Source organism: Erpetoichthys calabaricus, chromosome 11 (assembly GCF_900747795.2).
Source record: "Erpetoichthys calabaricus chromosome 11, fErpCal1.3, whole genome shotgun sequence".
Classification (NCBI taxonomy): Eukaryota; Metazoa; Chordata; class Cladistia; order Polypteriformes; family Polypteridae; genus Erpetoichthys; species Erpetoichthys calabaricus.
The window spans coordinates 41360868-41382526 of NC_041404.2; the positions used below are offsets into that span (position 1 = coordinate 41360868).

Here is a 21659-nt window from a genome sequence, read left to right on the forward strand (position 1 = left end):
ATAGTGCCTTTCACATCCATCTTTCTGTCTGTCCTTTCATCTGTCAGTCCATCCATCTGTCTGTCTTTTTTTACACATTTTACTTACTATTTGTCGTTCATTTTCTTATTAACATACCTTATGTGATTGTTTGCATATGTTCTTAGTGTCCTTATTGTCACAAGTACAGAGTGCTGTTGAGTTCCTCGTGTTCACTCTTCAGCTCCATCATTAGTAAGAGTATAACTACCCAAACTTGAAACTTCTGTTTTCCTTATCTGAAATAGCTAAATGGCTACCATGAGTCTCATCAGGCGCACATTGGCATATAGACAAATTTATATCCTAGTTCAGTATCCTTTTTCAGGAGGAAGAGGAGGAGGTTGGGAGCATGCACTGCTACAGCACGTTGCCGCACCCACCACACGATGAACCTTTTTCAGACTGACTTAAATATTTTCCTTGATTATTTTTTTTTAAGCTACTGAATTGTGCTTCTCTAGGGATTTTGTTAATTTAGTTGTCTACTGATTACAGCTTTTCACATCTTTTTAGTAGCCTCTATATTACCTTTTTAAGATCCCAATTCCAAAATTAAATACTTGCTGATGGCATTGCCTCTAGACGATTTTTATTCATTTGAAATGACCTCTGAAGCGTGTTGGGTTCGTCTTAGAAACAAGTAAATAAGAACTGCGTCATGTCTCCTTCTCCTGCTTGTCTGGAAGTGGTTCTTCTGAAGTCTGAGAATTGATGTGTAATTTCATCCTTATCCAGCAGAGGGAGCAGTTTATTTCTTGTTACGGACTTCTGAGCTCAGTCTTGTAAATATAAAGGTTTAGGTAGATTTATTCATTCCTAGAGGGATTTTAGATTGTATGAGGTATATACAACTTTTTTCTACTGATATAGTAAAATAAACCAGAAAAGCAAAGACCTTGGATTCTTAAATATTCAAATACCAAATTCTAAGACCACAAAACAAATATTTAGAGTTTGTCAGGGTTCAGACTCACCTAAAAAATTAGTAATAATAATAATAATAATAATAATAATAATAATAATAATAATAATAATAATAATATTTTTTATTATATAGTACTTTTCTCACTACTCAAAGCACTTTACACAGTGAGTTGTGAGTCACTTCAGCCGCCATTAATGTGCAGCATTCACCTGCATGATGCAATGGCAGCCATTCTGCACCAGTATGCTCGCCACACATTAGCTGTTTGGTGGTGAAAGATAAGCAGCCAATTAGAATGAGGGGATGAGTAAATAGCCTGAATATCAAGGTCATGATAGGCAATTTAGCCAGGACATGAGGATACACAGTACTCTTTATGAAGGATGCCCAGGGATCTTTTCGGACCACAGAGAGTCAGGACTTTGATTTTATGTCTCATCCAATGAGACGTCTCACTTTTACAGCATAATGTTGCCATCATTGCACAGGGACATTGAGATCTACACACAGACCACAGGGTGAGAGCCCCCTGCTGGCCTTGCAAGCCCCTCTTCCAGTAGTAACCCAAGCTTTTCTTGATTGGCCTCCCATTCAAGTGCTGGCTGGGCTCAAACATGCTTAGCTTCAGATGCTATTAAGTTCAAGATGTTTGTAGCAATAAGAACAGACGTGTGTTTAAATGTGATAGAAGATTAGAACACTCTAGATGAGAACAGGCCATTCAGCCCAACAAAGCTCACCAGTCATATCCACTTATTTCTTCTAAATAAACACCAAGTCGAGTTTTGAAAGTTCCTAAAGTCCTACTGTCTACCACACTACTTGGTCGCTTATTCCAAGTGTCTGTGGTTCTTTGTGTAAAGAAAAACTTCCTAATGTTTGTGAGAAATTTACCCTTAACAAGTTTCCAACTGTGTCCCCGTGTTCTTGATGAACTCATTTTAAAATAACAGTCTCGATCCACTGTACTAATTCCCTTCATAATTTTAAACACTTCAGTCAGGTCACCTCTTAATCTTCTTTTGTTTAAACCTAAAAGGCTCAGCTCTTTTAATCTTTCCTCATAATTCATCCCCTGTAGCCCTGGAATCAGCCTAGTCGCTCTTCTCTGGACCTTTTCTAGCGCTGCTATGTCCTTTTTGTAGCCTGGAGACCAAAACTGCACCCAGTACTCCACATGGGGCCTCACCAGTGTGTTATAAAGCTTGAGCAGAACCTCCTTGGACTTGGACTCCACATATCAAGGCGCTATATAAATTCACATTCTGTTTGCGTTCTTAATGGCTTCTGAACACTATCTGGCAGTTGATAGCTTAGAGTTCACTATGACTCCTAAATTCTTCTCCTAAGGTGAACTCTCGATTTTCTGACTGCCCATTGTGTATTCAAACCTAACACTTTTACTTCCTATGTTTAAAACTTTACTTAACATTTACTTTACATTTACTGGCATTATGGTGTGGGTATGCAAACCTTGATGCCAACTTTGACTTGAAAGGATTGCTGCTATCTGTCAGGGTAGATCACATTTGCAAAAGGTACCAATTAAAAAGCCAGTGTATGACTGAGCTCCATAGCACTTAGAATGTTAGAACAGTTATCATGATGACACACCATTCAGTTCAACAAGCTCGTCCATGCGATTCACTCAGACTGCCCTAAATAACATCAACTGGAGATTGGAGGGTCCCTAAAGTCCTACTCTCCCTCACATTACCCCATGTGTCTATGGTTTTTTGTGTGAAGTAAGATATTCTAGCATTTGCTCCACTTTTGCCCTGAATGAGCTCCCTGTGTTCTTGTTGACTTCACGTACACCAACAGTGCATGTCTCACAGTATTTCAGAGACTCCCCTCCAATTCACATTGGAATTGTCCCTCTGCTTATTTTCCAAATAGCTGGGCTTCACTGAGCCTTGTCATCTTCATTACCAAGGAAACAGAAGACCCCCAGCTTTTGCTTCACTGCCTCCTGGACTCAGTTTCATTGTTCATCTGATCTCTCCCTCTCCTCAATGGCCATATGATTGCCCTTCACTGACCCATCTTGTTGCAATGTATAGTGTGTAAACGACTCGACGTGTTGCAGCACCAGTAGTTCAGAGACCACTGCCTGGAATTGTCACTAGTGCAGCAGAGACCACTTATCAAATATGGAGTCCAGTGAAACTGAGGCCTGTTTTTGGTTGAGGGGCAATGAGCATGTAAACAGTATGTGATTGGCTTCTTTCTTGTGATAGGTATGATCTGGTCTGAATGCAAGGAGATCTGGGCTGAGGGACCGCGAGAGTATGTCCTGCACCTCTGGAATGTTCTAGACTTTGGAATGCTCTCCATCTTTGTGGCCTCTTTCACCGCCCGACTCATGGCCTTTCTGAAAGCCTCGGAGGCCCAGCTCTACGTGGACCTGTACGTGCAAAACGATGACCTCAGCAATGCCAGCCTGCCTGCAGAAGTCGCCTACTTCACCTATGGTAAGGGCGCGTGTTTTGTCCCAATCACAGATCAGAAGGATTTATTGAGGCTCATGCTGACGTTCTGCTGTCCAGATTATGACTACAGTGACTGTAAGCATACAAAATCCTTAAACCACGTTCACACCATGATGCTCCTCAGGTTGGGCTTCCACACTTGTATTTCCTTGCTGCATGTGATTTGAGAATAGAATAGTGTGACATGTCCTCGGTGTGCTGTAAAAAGAAACTAAGTGTAGATTGAATTAAGATTCAGGGCTCAAATATTCACAAAATGGCCACTCCCAAACCTATGGAAGTGAATTTAAAATTAAGATGGCTTATCCCAGATAACAGCCATTAAACTCACAGGTAGAGAGGTAGCCATTCTGGCATTTGTAGGCCTGATTCAACCCACTGCCAGATGTGGAAGCACTTAGACTGGCTGATGGAGAGGGTTGCAGTCACCCAAAGAACCATGTGTTAAAAAGTGGTGACAGAACACAGAGTCACCTGAGTGCTACTTCATCTTGACTACAGATAGGAAAAGGTTTTGTATCTTGGTGGTCTGTTGGGAGCAGATCATCACCAAGCCCCAATGCCCAGACGTGAAGGTCATGCACAGGATGAAGGGTGTACCACACATGGGCTCAGGGTATTGAGCCTGTTACAGAGTGACAGTGGCGTCACAGTACTTCAAAACTCTGAACAGTCACCCAAACTCAGGGAGCACTTCTTCAGCTCCACAGCATAAGATGTCTGCTTTTCAGGAAATTTTGCCCACCTCCCCTCCACACCACCATACACATACCCATACCCACACAATATGCTACTAATGTGTCCCTGCAGTGTATGTATTGGTTAAATATCCCTGGTGGCACAGTGGCCACAGTATCCTTACTGTAGTGCCTCCATTGTCCTTAGTAACAAGCCAAGCAGAGTGATGATGACAGGAGGAAGCTGCCCAGATTCAGTCACTCACTGCAGTCTGGACTGCACCCATGTCGGCCGTCACTCACCCTGTGGTGCCACACTTGAAGAAGAGGAGGAGAGGACTGGGAGCCAGCTGTGTGCCCATCTGGCAGGCTGCACATCACTTGGGCAGACCAGGGGGTGACATCTGACTCCTGGTCCTGGCATCAGCTAACTGTTGAAATGGCTCTGCTTCACAGTCACACGTGCCATGCATTACACATGTAGCGAGGATGGCGCACATTGCACGAGATGCCTGGCGCGCTGCCTGCACTGATGTAGTGCTGTGTATAGTGTAGACGCTGCAGGCGCTGCTGAGGCGCACAACATAAAAATTTTCTAAACAAAATCAAGATAGGGAGTTCTACCAAGGGCTGCAATAATGTGCCCTGACCCCTAGAGGGCGGCCTAGGCCCTTGTCTGGACAGCCTGTGCCCAAATATGACCCTGTTTACAGAGCAAAGCGTATCCCAGAATCAGGTGCAAGGTAGGAGGTCACCCTGAAAGGGACACCAGTCACCATCACAGCAGGCATAACATTCTCATTTCTGCTTAATTCAGTTTAGGGTCATGGGAGCAGTCAATGCCTTGGAAATTTTCACATTTTATTGTTATACAACATGGAATCACAATGGATTTTATTTGGCTTTTTTGATGCTGATCAACATAAAAAATAAACTTTCCAAATTCAAAGTGAAAACAGATGTCTGCAAAGTGGTCAAATAATTTCAATATATTGATCTTATAAGTATATGACACCCCTAAAGCATCACTGGTGCAGCCATAAGTCACAGAATTAGTCCAATGGAGACCAACTTTCTGCTGTTTCAATTGATTGCAGTATAGATAGATAGATAGATAGATAGATAGATAGATAGATAGATAGATAGATAGATAGATAGATAGATAGATAGATAGATAGATAGATAGATAGATAGATAGATAGATAGATAGATAGATAGATAGATAGATAGATAGATAGATAGATAGATAGATACTTTATTAATCCCAATGGGAAATTGTCATATACATGACCTAAATGTGGAAGGTCTAACTTGTGGTGAGTCAGTATGGTGGGCCTACCTATTGATGACAAAAGATCGAAATGTTGAATAACAATAAAATATGACAACTTCCTTTATAGATGCTGTAGCCTATCCCAAATATCCACCATGGATGCCCATTTGTGGTGGCATATGATAACACCGTCGCACCCGCTTAACTCAGCTCAGGGTTTCTAGGAGGTGGAGTCAACGCCAGCAGCACTGGTTGCATGGCAGGTGCCAGTCCATCATAGGCACACTCTTACATACCGCACACTTAGAATCACATGCAGAACTGAGCTGAACTCAAACCGGTAACCTGAAAGGCACATCTTTGGGCTGTGGTTTGAAAATAATGTTACCTGGACAAACACAGACATCATGGACTTGAGCAGAAGGTGCAGCCTCCACACAGACAACAACCAGTGCGGGCTTCGAACCTAACCGGGTGGGTTCATGCTACCATGCCATGTTGAGGTGGAACAACACATGTTTAAGGATGAGTGAGTGTGAATTTGATCATTACTGCCCATTGAATCAAGCGCCTGATGAGACCTTCACAATGCCATGCAAAACAGTCGGTGCTATTACCACTCACCATCTTACTTCAGTGCACACCATTCTAAGGTGCTTTATGCATTACAGGCAGTTGTATTTAATATCATTACAACCAGAGCATAAACAATTTACTTAATTAGGGCAGGGCTGGATGAACCATTAAGCAAAATAAGTACAGTACGTGCTTAGGGTATCAAGGGAATAGGAGCACCGCAGAAATTTTCCATTGCTGGATTTATCATGGACCATATGGTGCAAAACTGCAAATGGTGCAGCTGAACCAGTTTTGACAAAAAGCGCCTCTCACATTAAATGAAAAAATTACATACATACATACATACATACAGAACATTTATATATATATTCAAAAATGTGACACTTAAATTATTATTTTTTTTACATCTGCTTGCCTCCTCCAATCTCACATCAGTTTCAAAGATGCATTGAATTTTGTTGCAGCAGCGCTGTTACCAATTTCTTTTGCTACTTCAACGACATTTAATTTAAAACCAGCTTCACATTTTCTTCTGATTGAATGCTCTATCGTAGATAAGGGATGCTCTTACAATAAAGGTGTATGAGGGTGTGAGATACAAAAAACACAAATCAGTGCAAACGTTGCTTCGGAATAGTTTGGGTATTACCGTGTGATCACGTAGGCACAATAGAGAGAGAGAGAGAGAGAGGGGGAGAGAGAGAGAGAGAGAGAGAGAGAGAGAGAGAGAGAGAGAGAGAGAGGGGGGTTAGGAGCACACGCTGATACAGCGCATTGCCGCACCCACATAGAAACAAAAAGGCAGTGTGCTCTGTGGTTACTCACTCAGGTGGTCGTTAGCATATCATAATCTTTTGGACCAATAGTGTGAGTTTTCCACATTCGATTTATACAACAGAAATTATAAAATCCCTGAAATTAGACGATAAAAATCAAGTCTCGACTTATCCGAGGTAGAACTTATCCGCGAGTATATACGGTAATTAATTTCCTGTCGTGTGTAGACATTTTGTTGAGCCACCACATGTGTTCCGGTAGTAGGATACCCACTTTGCCAATCATGATGACATTCTTGCTGACATCAGAGACAGACATAAGACTTGTAGGTTCATGGCACTTGGAGAGTGAACATCCTTAACCTCTTCTGCAGGAATCAAGAAACAGGAAAACAGGAAAAGGGCAGTTGCTAGGTAACAAGGGAGGTGTGGTTTCCCGTGTACTGAAATTTTCCTTAGGAGAAGGCACAGTAATTTGCATCTTACATTTTTTACAAATGCACTGTGATTCCCAACAACAACATTTCTTTCTATTGCATGTTTTCTTACAAATGATGTATCTCAACATGCTTTACAAGATGAAGAAAGAAAAAATAAAAATATAAAAATAAGATTATGCAATATTAGATAACAAAGAACAGTTTCCCAGCGATGATGTGAACTAGAAGCATAAATAGAATTGATTTTACTGGTGTGTAACAGATTACATTCATTATGTAACTACAGAAGTTAACACCAAAGTGTGGGTGATGCTTACTCAAAAACCTCTTCTTAGCGAGTTTGGCACGTCACCTGCAAAATAAATTTTGGTGAGGGAATCGCAAAACTGTATGTGAATCGAAACCTGCGTGTTTCCGTCATCCTCAAATATGAGTGTGTATTTCATCCTGAGTCTGGGAGTATTTCTGAATTTGTTTAAATCAGTGGGTGTCTGGGTGCCTGTGCGATGAGTGCGGGTGACCGATTTCTGAGCAAGCTGATTGGCAGCATGTGTAAAGAGTCCCGCGGCTCCCTCTCTTATTACTAACAGACACTGTTTAGCTGCTCTTCATGATGTTTTATCTTTTCCAGCCAGGAACAAGTGGCTGCCCTCAGACCCCCAGATCATCTCAGAGGGCCTGTATGCCATCGCAGTGGTGCTGAGCTTTTCACGCATCGCCTACATTCTCCCTGCCAATGAGAGCTTTGGGCCCCTACAGATTTCTCTGGGTAGAACGGTGAAGGACATCTTCAAGTTCATGGTCATCTTTATTATGGTATTTGTGGCCTTCATGATCGGGATGTTTAACCTCTACTCTTACTACTTGGGCGCCAAGTACAACCCAGCCTTCACCACGTAAGTCCCTCAGCGTGATGTCATGTGCATTTCCATTTGGGTCCATCCGTCTTCTGCTCTGTAGACTTAAGACACTCTTAACTCATGCATGTATGGCACTGTAGTCCTATGGTGTGATTACTGACTGCCCTGGTGTAATCAGTGGTATTTATTTTGTAAGTGTCTGTTTTGCTCACATTAAGTGTTGGGTTGACACAAAATGAAATGAGAAAACAATGTGTCTTGGCTAATCCACTGGCCCACTCTGTGGTGCACAAAAAGCACTCACGCAGCTGGCCATGCTGCCACCCTGCTAGATGACCACTGGTCCAGTCTTCTCTCTCGTCCACACTCCTCTAGGAGGCTTGATCGGTAAGTATCAGACTCATCCTTCTTGATGCTTAGTTGTCACCCTGAAATGTTAGACAATCGTGAATGGAGATATTGTCTGATGGAACTGTGTGAGATATCATATGCTGGAGTCATTGCTAACTGCTGCTGCTCATGAGAAAGGTGTAAAGATTGTAACCAGTAGGGGGTACTGCTAAACACTAGACACAATCACGCTCAAACCAGTTCAAATATAGTCCCTTTTTATTAATAAATGTTATGTTCACAGATAAAATAAGAACAACTAAAGTAAACAGCTCAGAATAACAGTCCTCTTTCTTCACACTCATCCCACCAAGCCACATCCACCTCTTCCCGACTCTGACTGTCCAGTTAAGATAACAAAGCACCTTTTATCTTTGACCTGGCAGTACTTCCGGGGCTAGGACATGGTCCATAGGAAGCAATTCTGGGTCAGACAGGAGTCCCACAAAATAGGGACCATATCTGCCTGCAGCGCCCCCTGGTGAAACTTAGCAGGTTTGTGCTCCCAGGGCTACAATTCCCATGATGCCCTCTGGGGATCCAAATCCCAGAGACACTGTCTTCTAGCCCACCAGGGGCCATAGTGTCTCTACTGATCCTCCCATCACACTGGCCTCCCTGCCAGGTAAAGTTTCTTGCCCATCCTGTCAGAGAGCCTGCCCTTCACCTTTCATTTACTGTAGTATCCAATCCAGGCCAGGAATCAGCCTCTGGGATGGCCATCCATCTCCTGCAGCACTCACAAGATTTATTTCTAGGAAATTATTTTTTTAAATAAAGAGAAGTCAAGCTCATTGTTACAAATAGGGTGCCACGTCTGTTGCTGGGGTAACCCTACCTGATTTGGAATTACTGTATATAAGTAGGCATTAACCCTGTTTGGAGTTGGTCGGTGTGTCCTGAAATCCCCCTGTCCTGGTTTTCAATGGAATCAAACCTGGTCCTCTCTAGATCTCTCTCACTTCTTCTTTTTACTTCCAGGATTATAAAACAGCAATCCTTTAAAATCGGTTTATTAATCTCTTATACACTCACAGTTTGGTGTAAAGTAGACAGACATTGTGGAACATGACCCGGACACAGAAAGGCAGACCCGTTTAAATCACCCCACACACGTTTATTTTACAGGTTGCATTATTTACAGATGTGCTCACAGTTCCCAAGTCCCCAAAAGTCCTGGCCAACACACACAATGCCTTCTCTTCTTCAGGATGCCTCTTTGCCTCCTCCCTGACCTCGTTCTTCTTCCACCCAACTCCAATCCTGAATGAGGGGAGGCGGCCCCTTTTATAATCACCCAGATGTGCTCCAGGTGCTTCCCGGCAATCTTCCACCAGCACTCCCCAGTGTGGCGGAAGTGCCAGCTGTGTACCCGATCCTCTTCCCCCCAGCACTTTCGGGTGTGGCAGAAGTGCTGAGGTCCAGGGCTCCCAAGGCATTTGGGTGCCCCCTGGCGGTGACCACGGGCTCCTACAGGGATGAGCTTCCAAGCTCCGTACCCGTGGTCCCCATGGCCGCCAGGGTGGTCGCCCCCACGTGGTCTGGGGAAGGCGCAAGCCCTCTTCTGGTCCTCCCAGCCGGGTCATCCCCCCAGCCACCTGTGACAACATATAGGAGGTAACCCTACCTGGCAGAGCATGGCGTCATCACCCCTGGGGAAATTTTTGATGCATCAGACTGTTTCAATTGCTGAGCTTCACATTTTCTATTCCATCTTCGTATTTTTAATTTTATTACCCCCAACTCCAGTCTGTTATCAGGTCTTATGGCATTCCAGTGTCTAAAACTAAAGAAATGGAAACAATTGCATTTCAAATGTTGTAAGTCCTGCGGTGGGTTGGCACCCTGCCCAGGATTGTTTCCTGCCTTGTGCCCTGTGTTGGCTGGGATTGGCTCCAGCAGGCCCCCGTGACCCTGTGTTCGGATTCAGCGGGTTAGAAAATGGATGGATGGATGGATGTTGTAAGTCGCTTTGGAAAAAGACGTCAGCCTAGTAATAATAATGCAAGTGCATTTATACTGCAGTTAAACAAACCCCTCATTGAACTCAGTCTGGGAAATCTCAAACCCACCAGCAGCAGCCGCCATGATTTAGGGGTGACATATTAAAAGGGGGGGGGGGGGGGGGGGGACTCCAGCGATCTGTTATTTTTTTTTGTTTTATATTTGTAATGAACTTAGACCACTCTGCAGAAATTTATGTTCATTTTGACTTGATCAGTGTCAAAAGAGCCAAATGAAATCCACTGTGATTCAAAGTTATATAACAAACAAACTGTTAAAACTTCCAAGGGGGTGAATAATTTTTATACGTGCTGCATATGGTAAAAACTTGAGGGCATAATCTGGTATGTCTGTGTACACAGTCCATGCGTGATGAGACATGTGTCTGTTTGTGTGCAACCCCACCAAGCTGTCCTTTTTTGCCCCCTAAGATAATAACTCTAACAGGCTGTACATCACACCAGGGGCCTCATTGTAAACACTTTTCATTGATTTGACTGTGAAAATAGGCCAACACCAAAAATCTGATATTAAAACAGGGACGTATGAACATTTCTGTGCAATTTACATGATAAATGACAATCACCTTGTAAATGTGCATACGTGAACACGTCTCTAGCTCTGCCCAGTTGCCACCCTGAAACAACCATACAAGGACTATGCTAATTAGCCTCATGCATATGCAGTCAGGTGCTGCAAACCCTCATTGGCTGGTAGAGTGGCCTCTCTCCTGATGCATGGCATTGTGCTTCATAATTGAGTGTGCCACTGTAGCACCTCTCCTCTGCACTCCTCTGGGGTCAGAAAGGCTGTCTGAGCAGGTACCCACTACCACCTGGCACATGTAATGGCCATTACTGTTATAATGCAGGGCATAAAACACACTGAGGATTGAGCCAGTTACCCTTCCAACAAGCCAGCCATCAGGTACAGCACAGTCACATCTTTCCTTCAAAATAAATTCATCCCAGGCCACTGAAACACCACGTTTGGAAGTCTCATCTTGGCATCACGGATGACTTGAGCATTAATGGAATGCCACTGGTTACGGCTGACAAAATTATTCTCGCTAGGTGCCCTTATTGCGTCTTGAGCGCAGTAAATTGCTGCAGTTTTGGTAGGAAAATCGGACACTGCTGCTCAAATGCCTTTTTATGTTAGTAACAACCTGTTATGTTTTACGCATGTACTGTACGCCCACATCATATGAAAACTGGATGTAATGCCTAGTTAGTCAATTAATGGTTTCCAGCACAGCAGGCATGATGGAGTGAAGAAGCTTGGTTAAGATATTCTGGACTTGTCAGTCAGTTCTCTGAAACGAGACAACAGGTAGCTGATATAAACTGATGAGAAACTAAAAAAGCTCTTCAGTGCAAATACGCAGCATTGGCCCTCTTAAAAGGGAACTACAATACAGGCTGTACATCATAGTCATCACATTTGAGGTGGAATATATTTGTCATATCAGAGCACGGTCTAATAACGGCTCAGTGATATGAATCATTATAAACGTGAACTGTCATTTAGCTGATTTGGCTGCATTTCCCTAATTGATTAACGGTGTTGCCATTTCCCAGTTTCTCCAAAAATGTTGCGTACACATGGGTATCAACTGACACAAAAATATCTAAGTTCCCCTGTCAAGTTTTCTTTTATAATTCACAATCTTTGTGTGGAAAGCTGAGTACACACATTTTGAGTCTCATGTTGTCCGTTCACAAATTTCATAAAACATACCCCAGGTGTGTTTTGCTCATCGCTACCTCATTCCTTGCAATTCTTCATGTTTACAGAATGTCACACTAATGCTTGTTTTGCTAAGTTATGGGAGCGATAAGACTCCCACACCACTGCTCGGACCATTACAGAGAAGTCTCATAGAACCTGGAAGTCCTTGATGAGCTCCCTGGAGACACTTTAAGGGGCTCTCATTCAGGTGAACAGCACTGTAGTCTCATTGGATGAAATGCCTGCTGTTGATCAGGAAGCCAAAGTGTGAGCAGAGTGATGACTGCAGCAGACTTTAGCTGTGGAAAAGGAATCTAAGAACTATGAGTGGCCTTTTTATCTTCACATTTTATACTTCGACATCTTCTACAGGCAAAAAACTTCCATTTTCAGATTTTGCAGGAGAGCAAAAAGAAGAAAGTGTCAAAAATTAGCTAAAAGGAAATATGAGTGCATAGAGTAAAGGGCATCCAGCGACCATGAAGGACACTGATTAGTGAGACCTGGCTGAGCATAGTGGTAACCCAAACCTCTGGACAAAGACACCTCTGATGCATTCCTGCATGAGAAGGACTGGAGTATCCAACGGCACAGGGGAGCCCAGTGATTAAATGACAGCAGGACCAGAGGGGACTTTTGTATTCTTAGTGGCGTCAAGCAGAACAGTCTGGTCACCCAGTGCCAAGTCCAGTGCTGCCAACAGACTGCGTATATCAGTGGGTGACGTGTCAGGCAGCGGGTCTGTGCATTTCATCAACTCAAAATATCCACCCAACATCACTGAGCCATAAAGCTTGGCAGAAAAATCAATTAAGCAAGAGAGATACGCACAGTGATGTCTGTCTTTTAACATGCACTATGTGCACAAGAAGTGAAAATACAGCTGAAGATATGCCCTGTCACTTCTAGCTTATAATATAAAAATACTTATGAAGATATATATGTATTTATTGAGCTTTGGATAAAAAAGTTTAATTTCTCCCTGAAGACAAATAAAGTCCTATCACTCGAACTAAACTCCTGTTCAATTTTACACTATGCAGCATTTACATTGCTAGAAGGTTGTTGACCCAACTCTACTGATTACAAAGGAGATATCTATCTATCTATCTATCTATCTATCTATCTATCTATCTATCTATCTATCTATCTATCTATCTATCTATCTATCTATCTATCTATCTATCTATCTATCTATCTATCTATCTATCTATATACAGTGCATCCGGAAAGTATTCACAGCGCATCACTTTTTCCACATTTTGTTAAGTTGCAGCCTTATTCCAAAATGGATTAAATTCATTTTTTTCCTCAGAATTCTACACACAACACCCCATAATGACAACGTGAAAAAAGTTTACTTGAGGTTTTTGCAAATTTATTAAAAATAAAAAAACTGAGAAATCACATGTACATAAGTATTCACAGCCTTTGCTCAATACTTTGTCGTTGCAACCTTTGGCAGCAATTACAGCCTCAAGTCTTGTTGAATATGATGCCACAAGCTTGGCACACCTATCCTTGGCCAGTTTCGCCCATTCCTCTTTGCAGCACCTCTCAAGCTTCTGTCTGGCCACTCAACCATACAGGCCTGATTGGTGGATTGCTGCAGAGATGATTGTTCTTCTGGAAGGTTCTCCTCTCTCCACAGAGGACCTGTGGAGCTCTGACACAGTGACCATCGGGTTCTTTGTCACCTCCCTGACTAAGGCCCTTCTCCCCCGATCGCTCAGTTTAGATGGTTGGCCAGCTCTAGGATGAGTGCTGGTGGTTTCGAACTTTTCCACTTACGGATGATGGAGGTCACTGTGCTCATTGGGACCTTCAAAGCAGCAGAAATTTTTCTGTAACCTTCCCCAGATTTGTGCCTTGAGACAATCCTGTCTCAGGTCTACAGACAATTCCTTTGACTTCATGCTTGGTTTGTGCTCTGACATGAACTGTCAACTGTGGGACCTTATATAGACAGGTGTGTGCCTTTCCAAATCATGTCCAGTCAACTGAATTTACCACAGGTGGACTCCAATTAAGCTACAGAAACATCTCAAGGATGATCAGAGGAAACAGGATGCACCTGAGCTCAGTTTTGAGCTTCATGGCAAAGACTGTGAATACTTACTTAATAAATTTGCAAAAATCTATCTATCTATCTATCTATCTATCTATCTATCTATCTATCTATCTATCTATCTATCTATCTATCTATCTATCTATCTATCTATCTATCTATCTATCTATCTATCTATCTATATATCTATCTATTATATAGTGCCTTTCACATCTATCTATCTATCTATCTATCTATCTATCTATCTATCTATCTATCTATCTATCTATCTATCTATCTATCTATCTATCTATCTATCTATCTATCTATCTATCTATCTATCTGTTATATAGAGGAAGCAGCTGGGATGTCACCTTACAGGACAGACAAAATGGATGGAGCAGCTGATCGAGATAAATAATACTCCGTTTCCCATTCAGGATGCCACATATAGGACAATGGTGGACTTCCTCACATGTGCAGGTTGTTCTTCCATATGTTTGTTGACACCATCTCTTATGACAAGCCCGGTATGGTTGCCTGCAGGACAGTTTTAGAGTTTTGGTTCCATACAGCTGCCCTGTTGGGTTTGTTGGGGGCCATTAGGGGGAGCTAGCAGAAGGTGAGGTTTGCCTGACCTGGAAGAGCTTCTTGAAGAGAAGGTTTTTGACACCAGTAGTACTTCTGGGTTGGGTTGAAAAAGAGGCCCTAAACTTGCAATGGAGAGTCTAATTTGGGAGTGGAGGTGAGCAAAACACATCTGGGAGGAGTGGAGGTGCAAGAGAAGAAGAGAGGATTATTTGCTGGGCTTTGTTGTGTCATATAATCAAAAACTTTACAATTACAAACTGCCTGAAGAAGAGGTCTGAGTTGCCTTGAAAGCTTGCATATTGTAATCTGTTCAGGTCACCAATAAAAGGAGTCATTTTGCTTGACTTCTCATGGCACCCTTACGTTATATAGTGTCTTTCACAGAGTCTGTTTAATTATGAATTCATCTGGTGGCTGCCCTACATACAGGATAGTGTTGGTTATATGGTGGAGCAGGAAGATGAACTTTTCTTGTTGTGTACGAATCCCCATGTAACTCTCTCTCTCTGTATTTATATTTTTTCTTTCTTTCTGCTGGCAGGGTTGAAGAAAGCTTTAAAACGTTATTCTGGTCAATCTTTGGTCTGTCAGAAGTTATCTCCGTTGTCCTCAAGTATGACCACAAGTTCATCGAGAACATCGGCTATGTCCTGTATGGCGTGTACAACGTCACCATGGTGGTGGTGCTGCTCAACATGCTCATTGCCATGATCAACAACTCATACCAGGAGATCGAGGTAAGAACAGCCTTCAACTTTGGTTTGCTTCTGACTGGAATCTGGGGTCTGATGGGAAGTTGAAGTGCTTGGTATGTCCTTGAAGTGATATATTAAAAAGTTACATTATTAATAAAAATGGTATGAATACTTAAATGATTTTTGATCAAAGCAGGATGTCTTTGCCTTAATTGACAAGTAACAAAACTGTTATGAAATGACTCCTTCTGTATTAAAAAGCGCTAGCATTAAAACAGTCATTTGGTTAATGTGTTGTTTAGAAAAGTCTCGTTGTTAAATAAAAGAAGGTATTTAAAATCAAGGGCATTTGGAATTTAAACCAGCAATAATTAAATGGAAGGCAATTAAATTATTGAACCAAACTAAAATAATATGATTATTTTAGATTACTTTTATCCAGTTGTGAGTTTTGGTCACAATTTAGTGATAATATTATACTTTGACCAGTAGGGGGTGTTACATCATCGTTGCAGCACCTCAAACCTCAGACACAACCACCACAACTCAAGTCCCAGTAACAATAAAAAAGATTTTTTGAAAAATACTTTAGAAAAGGCTTTGAAACTCACAAACACACCACAATTCTTCTCCTTCTCTTTTCTCTGTCTCCTTCAACTCCTTAAGGTGAGCTTTGGTCTTTCTTCATCCAACTCAACTGGATGATGTCAAGCAGCTTCTTTTAGCTTGTGATCTGGGAGTACTTCCAGTATTAGGGCACAGCCTGATGGTAGAACTTCCAGGTCAAAGTGAAGTCCCACAAAGCAGGGATGATGCACCCCCAGGCGGCACCCACAGAACCTGACAAAGCTGCCCTATGGGACTCCAGTTCCCAGCATACCTTGTGCATGCCCACACAGGTAGCAGTGTCAGGGGAGCATGTAGTTCTGCCAGGTTGTCTCTCCCTTTCCTTCTACTACACTGTCCTCCCGGCCAGGTATTGTTTCTCAGATCACTCCTGCTGGGATGGCAGTGTACTCACTGCTGCACTGGCATCTTTTGCCTGTCTCCTGGCTGGCACATGTGGAAGAAAATTTAATACACACAGGCACCCCGCCACTGGAATGCCCCGATTTAAGCAATAAAACACAGGCAGGAAAAGCGTCAATCGTTATTCGTTATCTAAATCTTCGAAGAGGTAACAAGTGTATTACATGTTAGCCACATGTTAGTCACATTGCTACAAAGGAAAAAAATTTCTTCAGGCTATATTTATACAATTCATTGATTAGGTAACTTTTCTTTAAAAGGAATTCATTACAAATTCAGAAAACTTTTAACATGATTGGTTACACCTAGTTGCTAACAGGACATGGCAGATTTTGATACCTTAGATGACCACAATTTGATTGATAGTCCTGTTTGTTTATAATGTACGTGACTTTTTGAATGTATGTTTTTCATTTTTATTTTTTTTTTTTGGGAGCTGTGTGAACACTTTAAAAGGAAGGAGAAAAAGAACAATGGCCTATCTTAATACATAATTCTCCAGTCTCCTCACTCACTCACTCACTCACTCCCCAAAAAAGCTGCCCAAAAAACCTTACGAGACCGACATCACGGCACTCTGCCGCGAAAATTCAAGGAGAAAGGCAACTTCGACCGACATCCAACCCCAACATCGTGGGAGGCGGTGGATTTACGGCCGCAAAAATTCAAAGAGAAAGGCGACTTCGATTAAAGCTCTAGAGGCCTGAAAGGCGATTTCGACTACAGCTCGAGGCCTATTTACGCATTCTGATTCAATTACGCATTCATTCAATACACCTATATCAGGTTTGTGGTGCTTATACTTATTATATATTATACTATTCCACTCATGCCCGTTTCATCTTACGTTGTCGAAACGGGCTCTTTGTCTATTATATATATAAATATATTATGATCCAGCTTGGTACAAGACAGGAAACAGTATTGTAAGGGAAAAGTTATGCCATAAATATAGCACTTCTCTTAAGGGGTTATGTAATGGACAAGAAATACATTTTATCATAGTGAATAATAAAATAATAGCGTCAGCTTTTAGGCATAAGCTACAGAAGGATATGAGACTCAGACACATGCCAGGTGCACACATAGAGCAGGATTCAAATTTAACTCTTACATACAGGATGATCTTCACCCTCTTTCTTGTGCCTTTGAAGGTCTTGTCTACTGTCCAAGTAAGGAACCTTGCCCAGAGAAGTATTATGGCACCAACTGGACAGCCCCATTTAATAAGCAACTAAAAACACCAAGGAGCACTGTGGCAAAACAGAAAAGAGGGCTGCAAAACCAGCCCAAATAAAGATTCTCTGATTGGAATGCACTACTGACATTCACAGATGCTTTCTCTGAATTGTGATCTGGGTCAAGAAGGAGACATCACCTTCTGGGGCTTTCTGTTTTTATACAGCCCCGACTGGAGGGGATGGGGCCTACTCTGAGTGCTGTGGACAGGGTTAGTTGTTCTCAGTGGGCATCATCTCAGAGCGGCAAGGGAAAGAAAAGAGACAGTTAGCAACAGCACCCCCTCTCCTTGCCCCCTGAGCCAGGAAGTTGACATATATAAATGAAAGACCTATGTATGTATGGAGCAGTTGGCTCTGCTCATGCTCAACTACAGCCACAAGTTGGCACATGTATGCACTTTTCAATTTTTTCGGTGCTTGCATGAGCCTCACTTCTCATTACGAAAGACCTGCATGCCGCAAATACCACCAACAACATTGTGCTAATGACACCAATGAAGAGATACAATGTCAAAATGAGGCAAACACCGTGGCTCAGCAACGTCCAAGTGAAACACCTCAGCAACAAAGGGCAAGGATTGAAGTTTTCACTAAACATCTGGAGGGTTTTTTCTTGAGACAAAGATAAATAGGACTCATGTGCCAGCGATTCGGTTAAGTTAAGATATGACATTGCCAGTGTCGTCTTATGAAAGCCAGTGGGGTAGCAAGCACAGGTGGGACCACGTCCTTTGCCCTGGGTAATTCTTAAGAGTCAGCTAACACCTTGCCAAGATCATGAATACAGTAAAACTGATAGGGAGTCTTCAACTTGTTTTTCATCCCAAAGCCCTGACACAGCTAGTATAGTATATATATATATATATATATATATATGGAAGAGAAGGTCTGTGATACGGTTTGCATATTTGCCGTTGGAGATCCACGAAGGGAGAAAAAACGAATCACGTATCATCAAATAGTTTTATTCCTGAGCTTTCAACCCCTGTCAGGGGTCTTCATCAGAGGATAATGCTTAGACTTACAAGAATCAAAGGCAATATATAGCAACACATTCGGGGGTGGGGGGTGGGTGGAGGTGACTCCGTCAGTATGATCAAGGGGGTGGGGGGGGGGGGGGGGGGGGGTTGTATAGTTGTGTACATGTCCTTCTTAAGTTGGCATATGCTGGATTTATGTCCAAGTGTCTGTTGATGGCGTTTTCATCTGATAGCCAAGACTCAGCCAACTCTGTGGCACTTTTAGTACTGGCCTTGAAACAAAAATTAATGAGAGACGCTATCTCTTCCAACTTTTCACCTCGAACGGATACTCAAAAACATTCATTAATTGGAGTCTACACAGCAGACGCCAAAGGAATCAGCATACAATCGACTTAAATCAGAACCCCCACCCCGCCTGGCATTCACTCCCGTATCACCATAATGTGTCAGAAGGCACGGCACGCACCCTGACCAAGTGGGGCATCAGAATAGCACATAAACCCACCAACAATCTGTGCATGGTCCTGTTTAATGCTAAAAACAAGAAATCGACAGCCGAAACACGAAACGCAGTGTATAGTATTCCATGCAATTCTTGCTCAGCGGTATACAAAGGACAAACATCAAAAAGAATATCAACACGTGTACAGGAACATCGCAACGGCGTCAGAAGAAAGGACGCACTATCTTTGATATATGCACATACCAAATCGACAGGACACACATTCAATTGGGACAACGTAAAAGTAAAATTCAAGGCCAGTACTAAAAGTGCCAGAGAGTTGGCCGAGTCTTGGCTATTAGATGAAAACGCCATCAACAGACACTTGGACATAAATCCAGCATATGCCAACTTAAGAAGGACATGTACACAATAATTAAACTATACAACCCCCCCCCCCCCCCCCCACCCCCTTCATCATACTGACGGAGTCACCTCCACCCCCCACCGAATGTGTTGCTATATATTGCCTTTGATTCTTGTAAGTCTAAGCATTATCCTCTGATGAAGACCCCTGATAGGGGTTGAAAGCTCAGGAATAAAACTATTTGATGATACGTGATTCATTTTTTCTCCCTTCGTGGATCTCCAACGGCAAATATATATATATATATATATATATATATATATATATATATATATATATATATATATATATATATATATATATATATATAATAAAAGAAAATCTTGAGACGAGACAAAACTATTGCCAACAGATTTTTTCAAGTCCTGTCCTCCTCTCAACCATTTCTGGTTAACAGCCCATGGCCACGGTCCCCTCACATCTCATTGGTGTGAATGCTTTTGTCAGACACAGTACCTGCGCTCTCAGCTCTTATACATTTTTATGTTTTCCTCACTTTAAGTTCCCAATAAAAGAAGACTTATTATGTCCAAATCTTACTCAAGAATTTCATCCCAAAGGGTTAACAACAGAAGAAATGAGTACACGGGAAATCCTAGCACCGAGAAACAATGAAGTCAAATGAATTAAAGCCAAAATTGTTGCATCGGTTACACGGCAAATTGTTAAATGTGTATCAATAGACTATGCTGAAACAGTTGGTGGTGACGGTGAGGAAGATGAAAACATCAACCTACACTATCACAAAGAATATCTACAAACGCTAACACTGTCCGGTCTTCCACCAGCTGAATTACTGCTGAAAGAAGGATGTATCGTAATGTTATTGTGTAATTTATGTCTGAGTGATGGGCTATGCAGTAGGACAAGATTAGTTGTATTCAAAATTGGTCGAACAATTCTGACATGTAAAATTTTAACAGGCGACGAGAAAGGTAATGTAGTACATCTTCCACGGATAACATTAGACACCAAAGGAGATTGTGATATGCCATTAGTATTAAAACATTTACAGTTTCCCGTTAGAATAGCTTTTGCTATGACAGTTAACAAATCACAGAGAAAAACATTTGAAAAAGTTGGTTAATTTAATAGAAAGAAAGAAACGATATTCACTCATGGGCAGTTATATGTTGTGTTGTCACAATGTAATTCCAAACACAGAATCAAAATTCAATGCGATATTAATGAAAAGTTAATTTCAAATATTGTTTTTACTGAAGTTTTTCAGTAAAAGTGTAAGTTTAAAAAGTATTTGGGTGTTAATTTCAAAGCCAAACAGAATGAAAGTGTGTAATGCAATGAATACCTCTAATGTAACATGAAGCATAATTTTCTTTTAATTTTTTACGTTTTACTATTTTTTACTATGGTTAATTACTCTCTGTAATGGAAAATAGTTAGGTGTATTATGCATATGTAACAATTCCCATGAAAGTAACATTCTGTTTAAATTGTACATCTACTTCCCCATACACGAACGGTAGAACCGTGATGTGCCTAGCATATACCAGCCACCCAGGGGTTGGCAAGTGAAGCGAGCAGAGGGCAGAGCCCCTAGTATATATATATATATATATATATATATATATATATATATTATATATATATATATATATATATATATATATATATATATATGGAGGAGAAGGTCTGTGATACGGTTTGCATATTTGCAGCTGGAGATCCACGAAGGGAGAAAAAAGAATCACGTATCATTAAGTAGTTTTTATTCCTGAGCTTTCAACCCCTATCAGGGGTCTTCATCAGAGGATAATGGTTAGACTTACAAGAATCAAAGGCAATATATAGTGCGCTTCACGGTTTGCCGAAGTTTCCCATCATCTAATACATTGGAGGGCTTCTTGCCCAAAGGTTGTACGAATGGAAGGGAAGGTCTGTGATACGGTTTGCATATTTACAGCTGGAGGTCCACGAAGGAAGAAAACTTCGGCAATCCGTGAAGCGCACTATATATTGCCTTTGATTCTTGTAAGTCTAAGCATTATCCTCTGATGAAGACCCCTGATAGGGGT

General features: G+C 41.8%; 1 protein-coding gene across 1 annotated transcript in view; it reads left to right on the forward strand.

Annotated features, from left to right (window-relative positions):
* LOC114659998 (short transient receptor potential channel 7) overlaps positions 1-21659 on the forward strand; it is a 292643-nt gene that overhangs the window by 218907 nt on the left and 52077 nt on the right. Inside the window, exons 6-8 of the mRNA XM_028812533.2 lie at positions 3187-3420; positions 7815-8079; positions 15348-15543. Of these exons, the coding sequence (XP_028668366.2) occupies positions 3187-3420; positions 7815-8079; positions 15348-15543 (695 nt within the window). The remainder of the gene's footprint in view (positions 1-3186; positions 3421-7814; positions 8080-15347; positions 15544-21659) is intronic.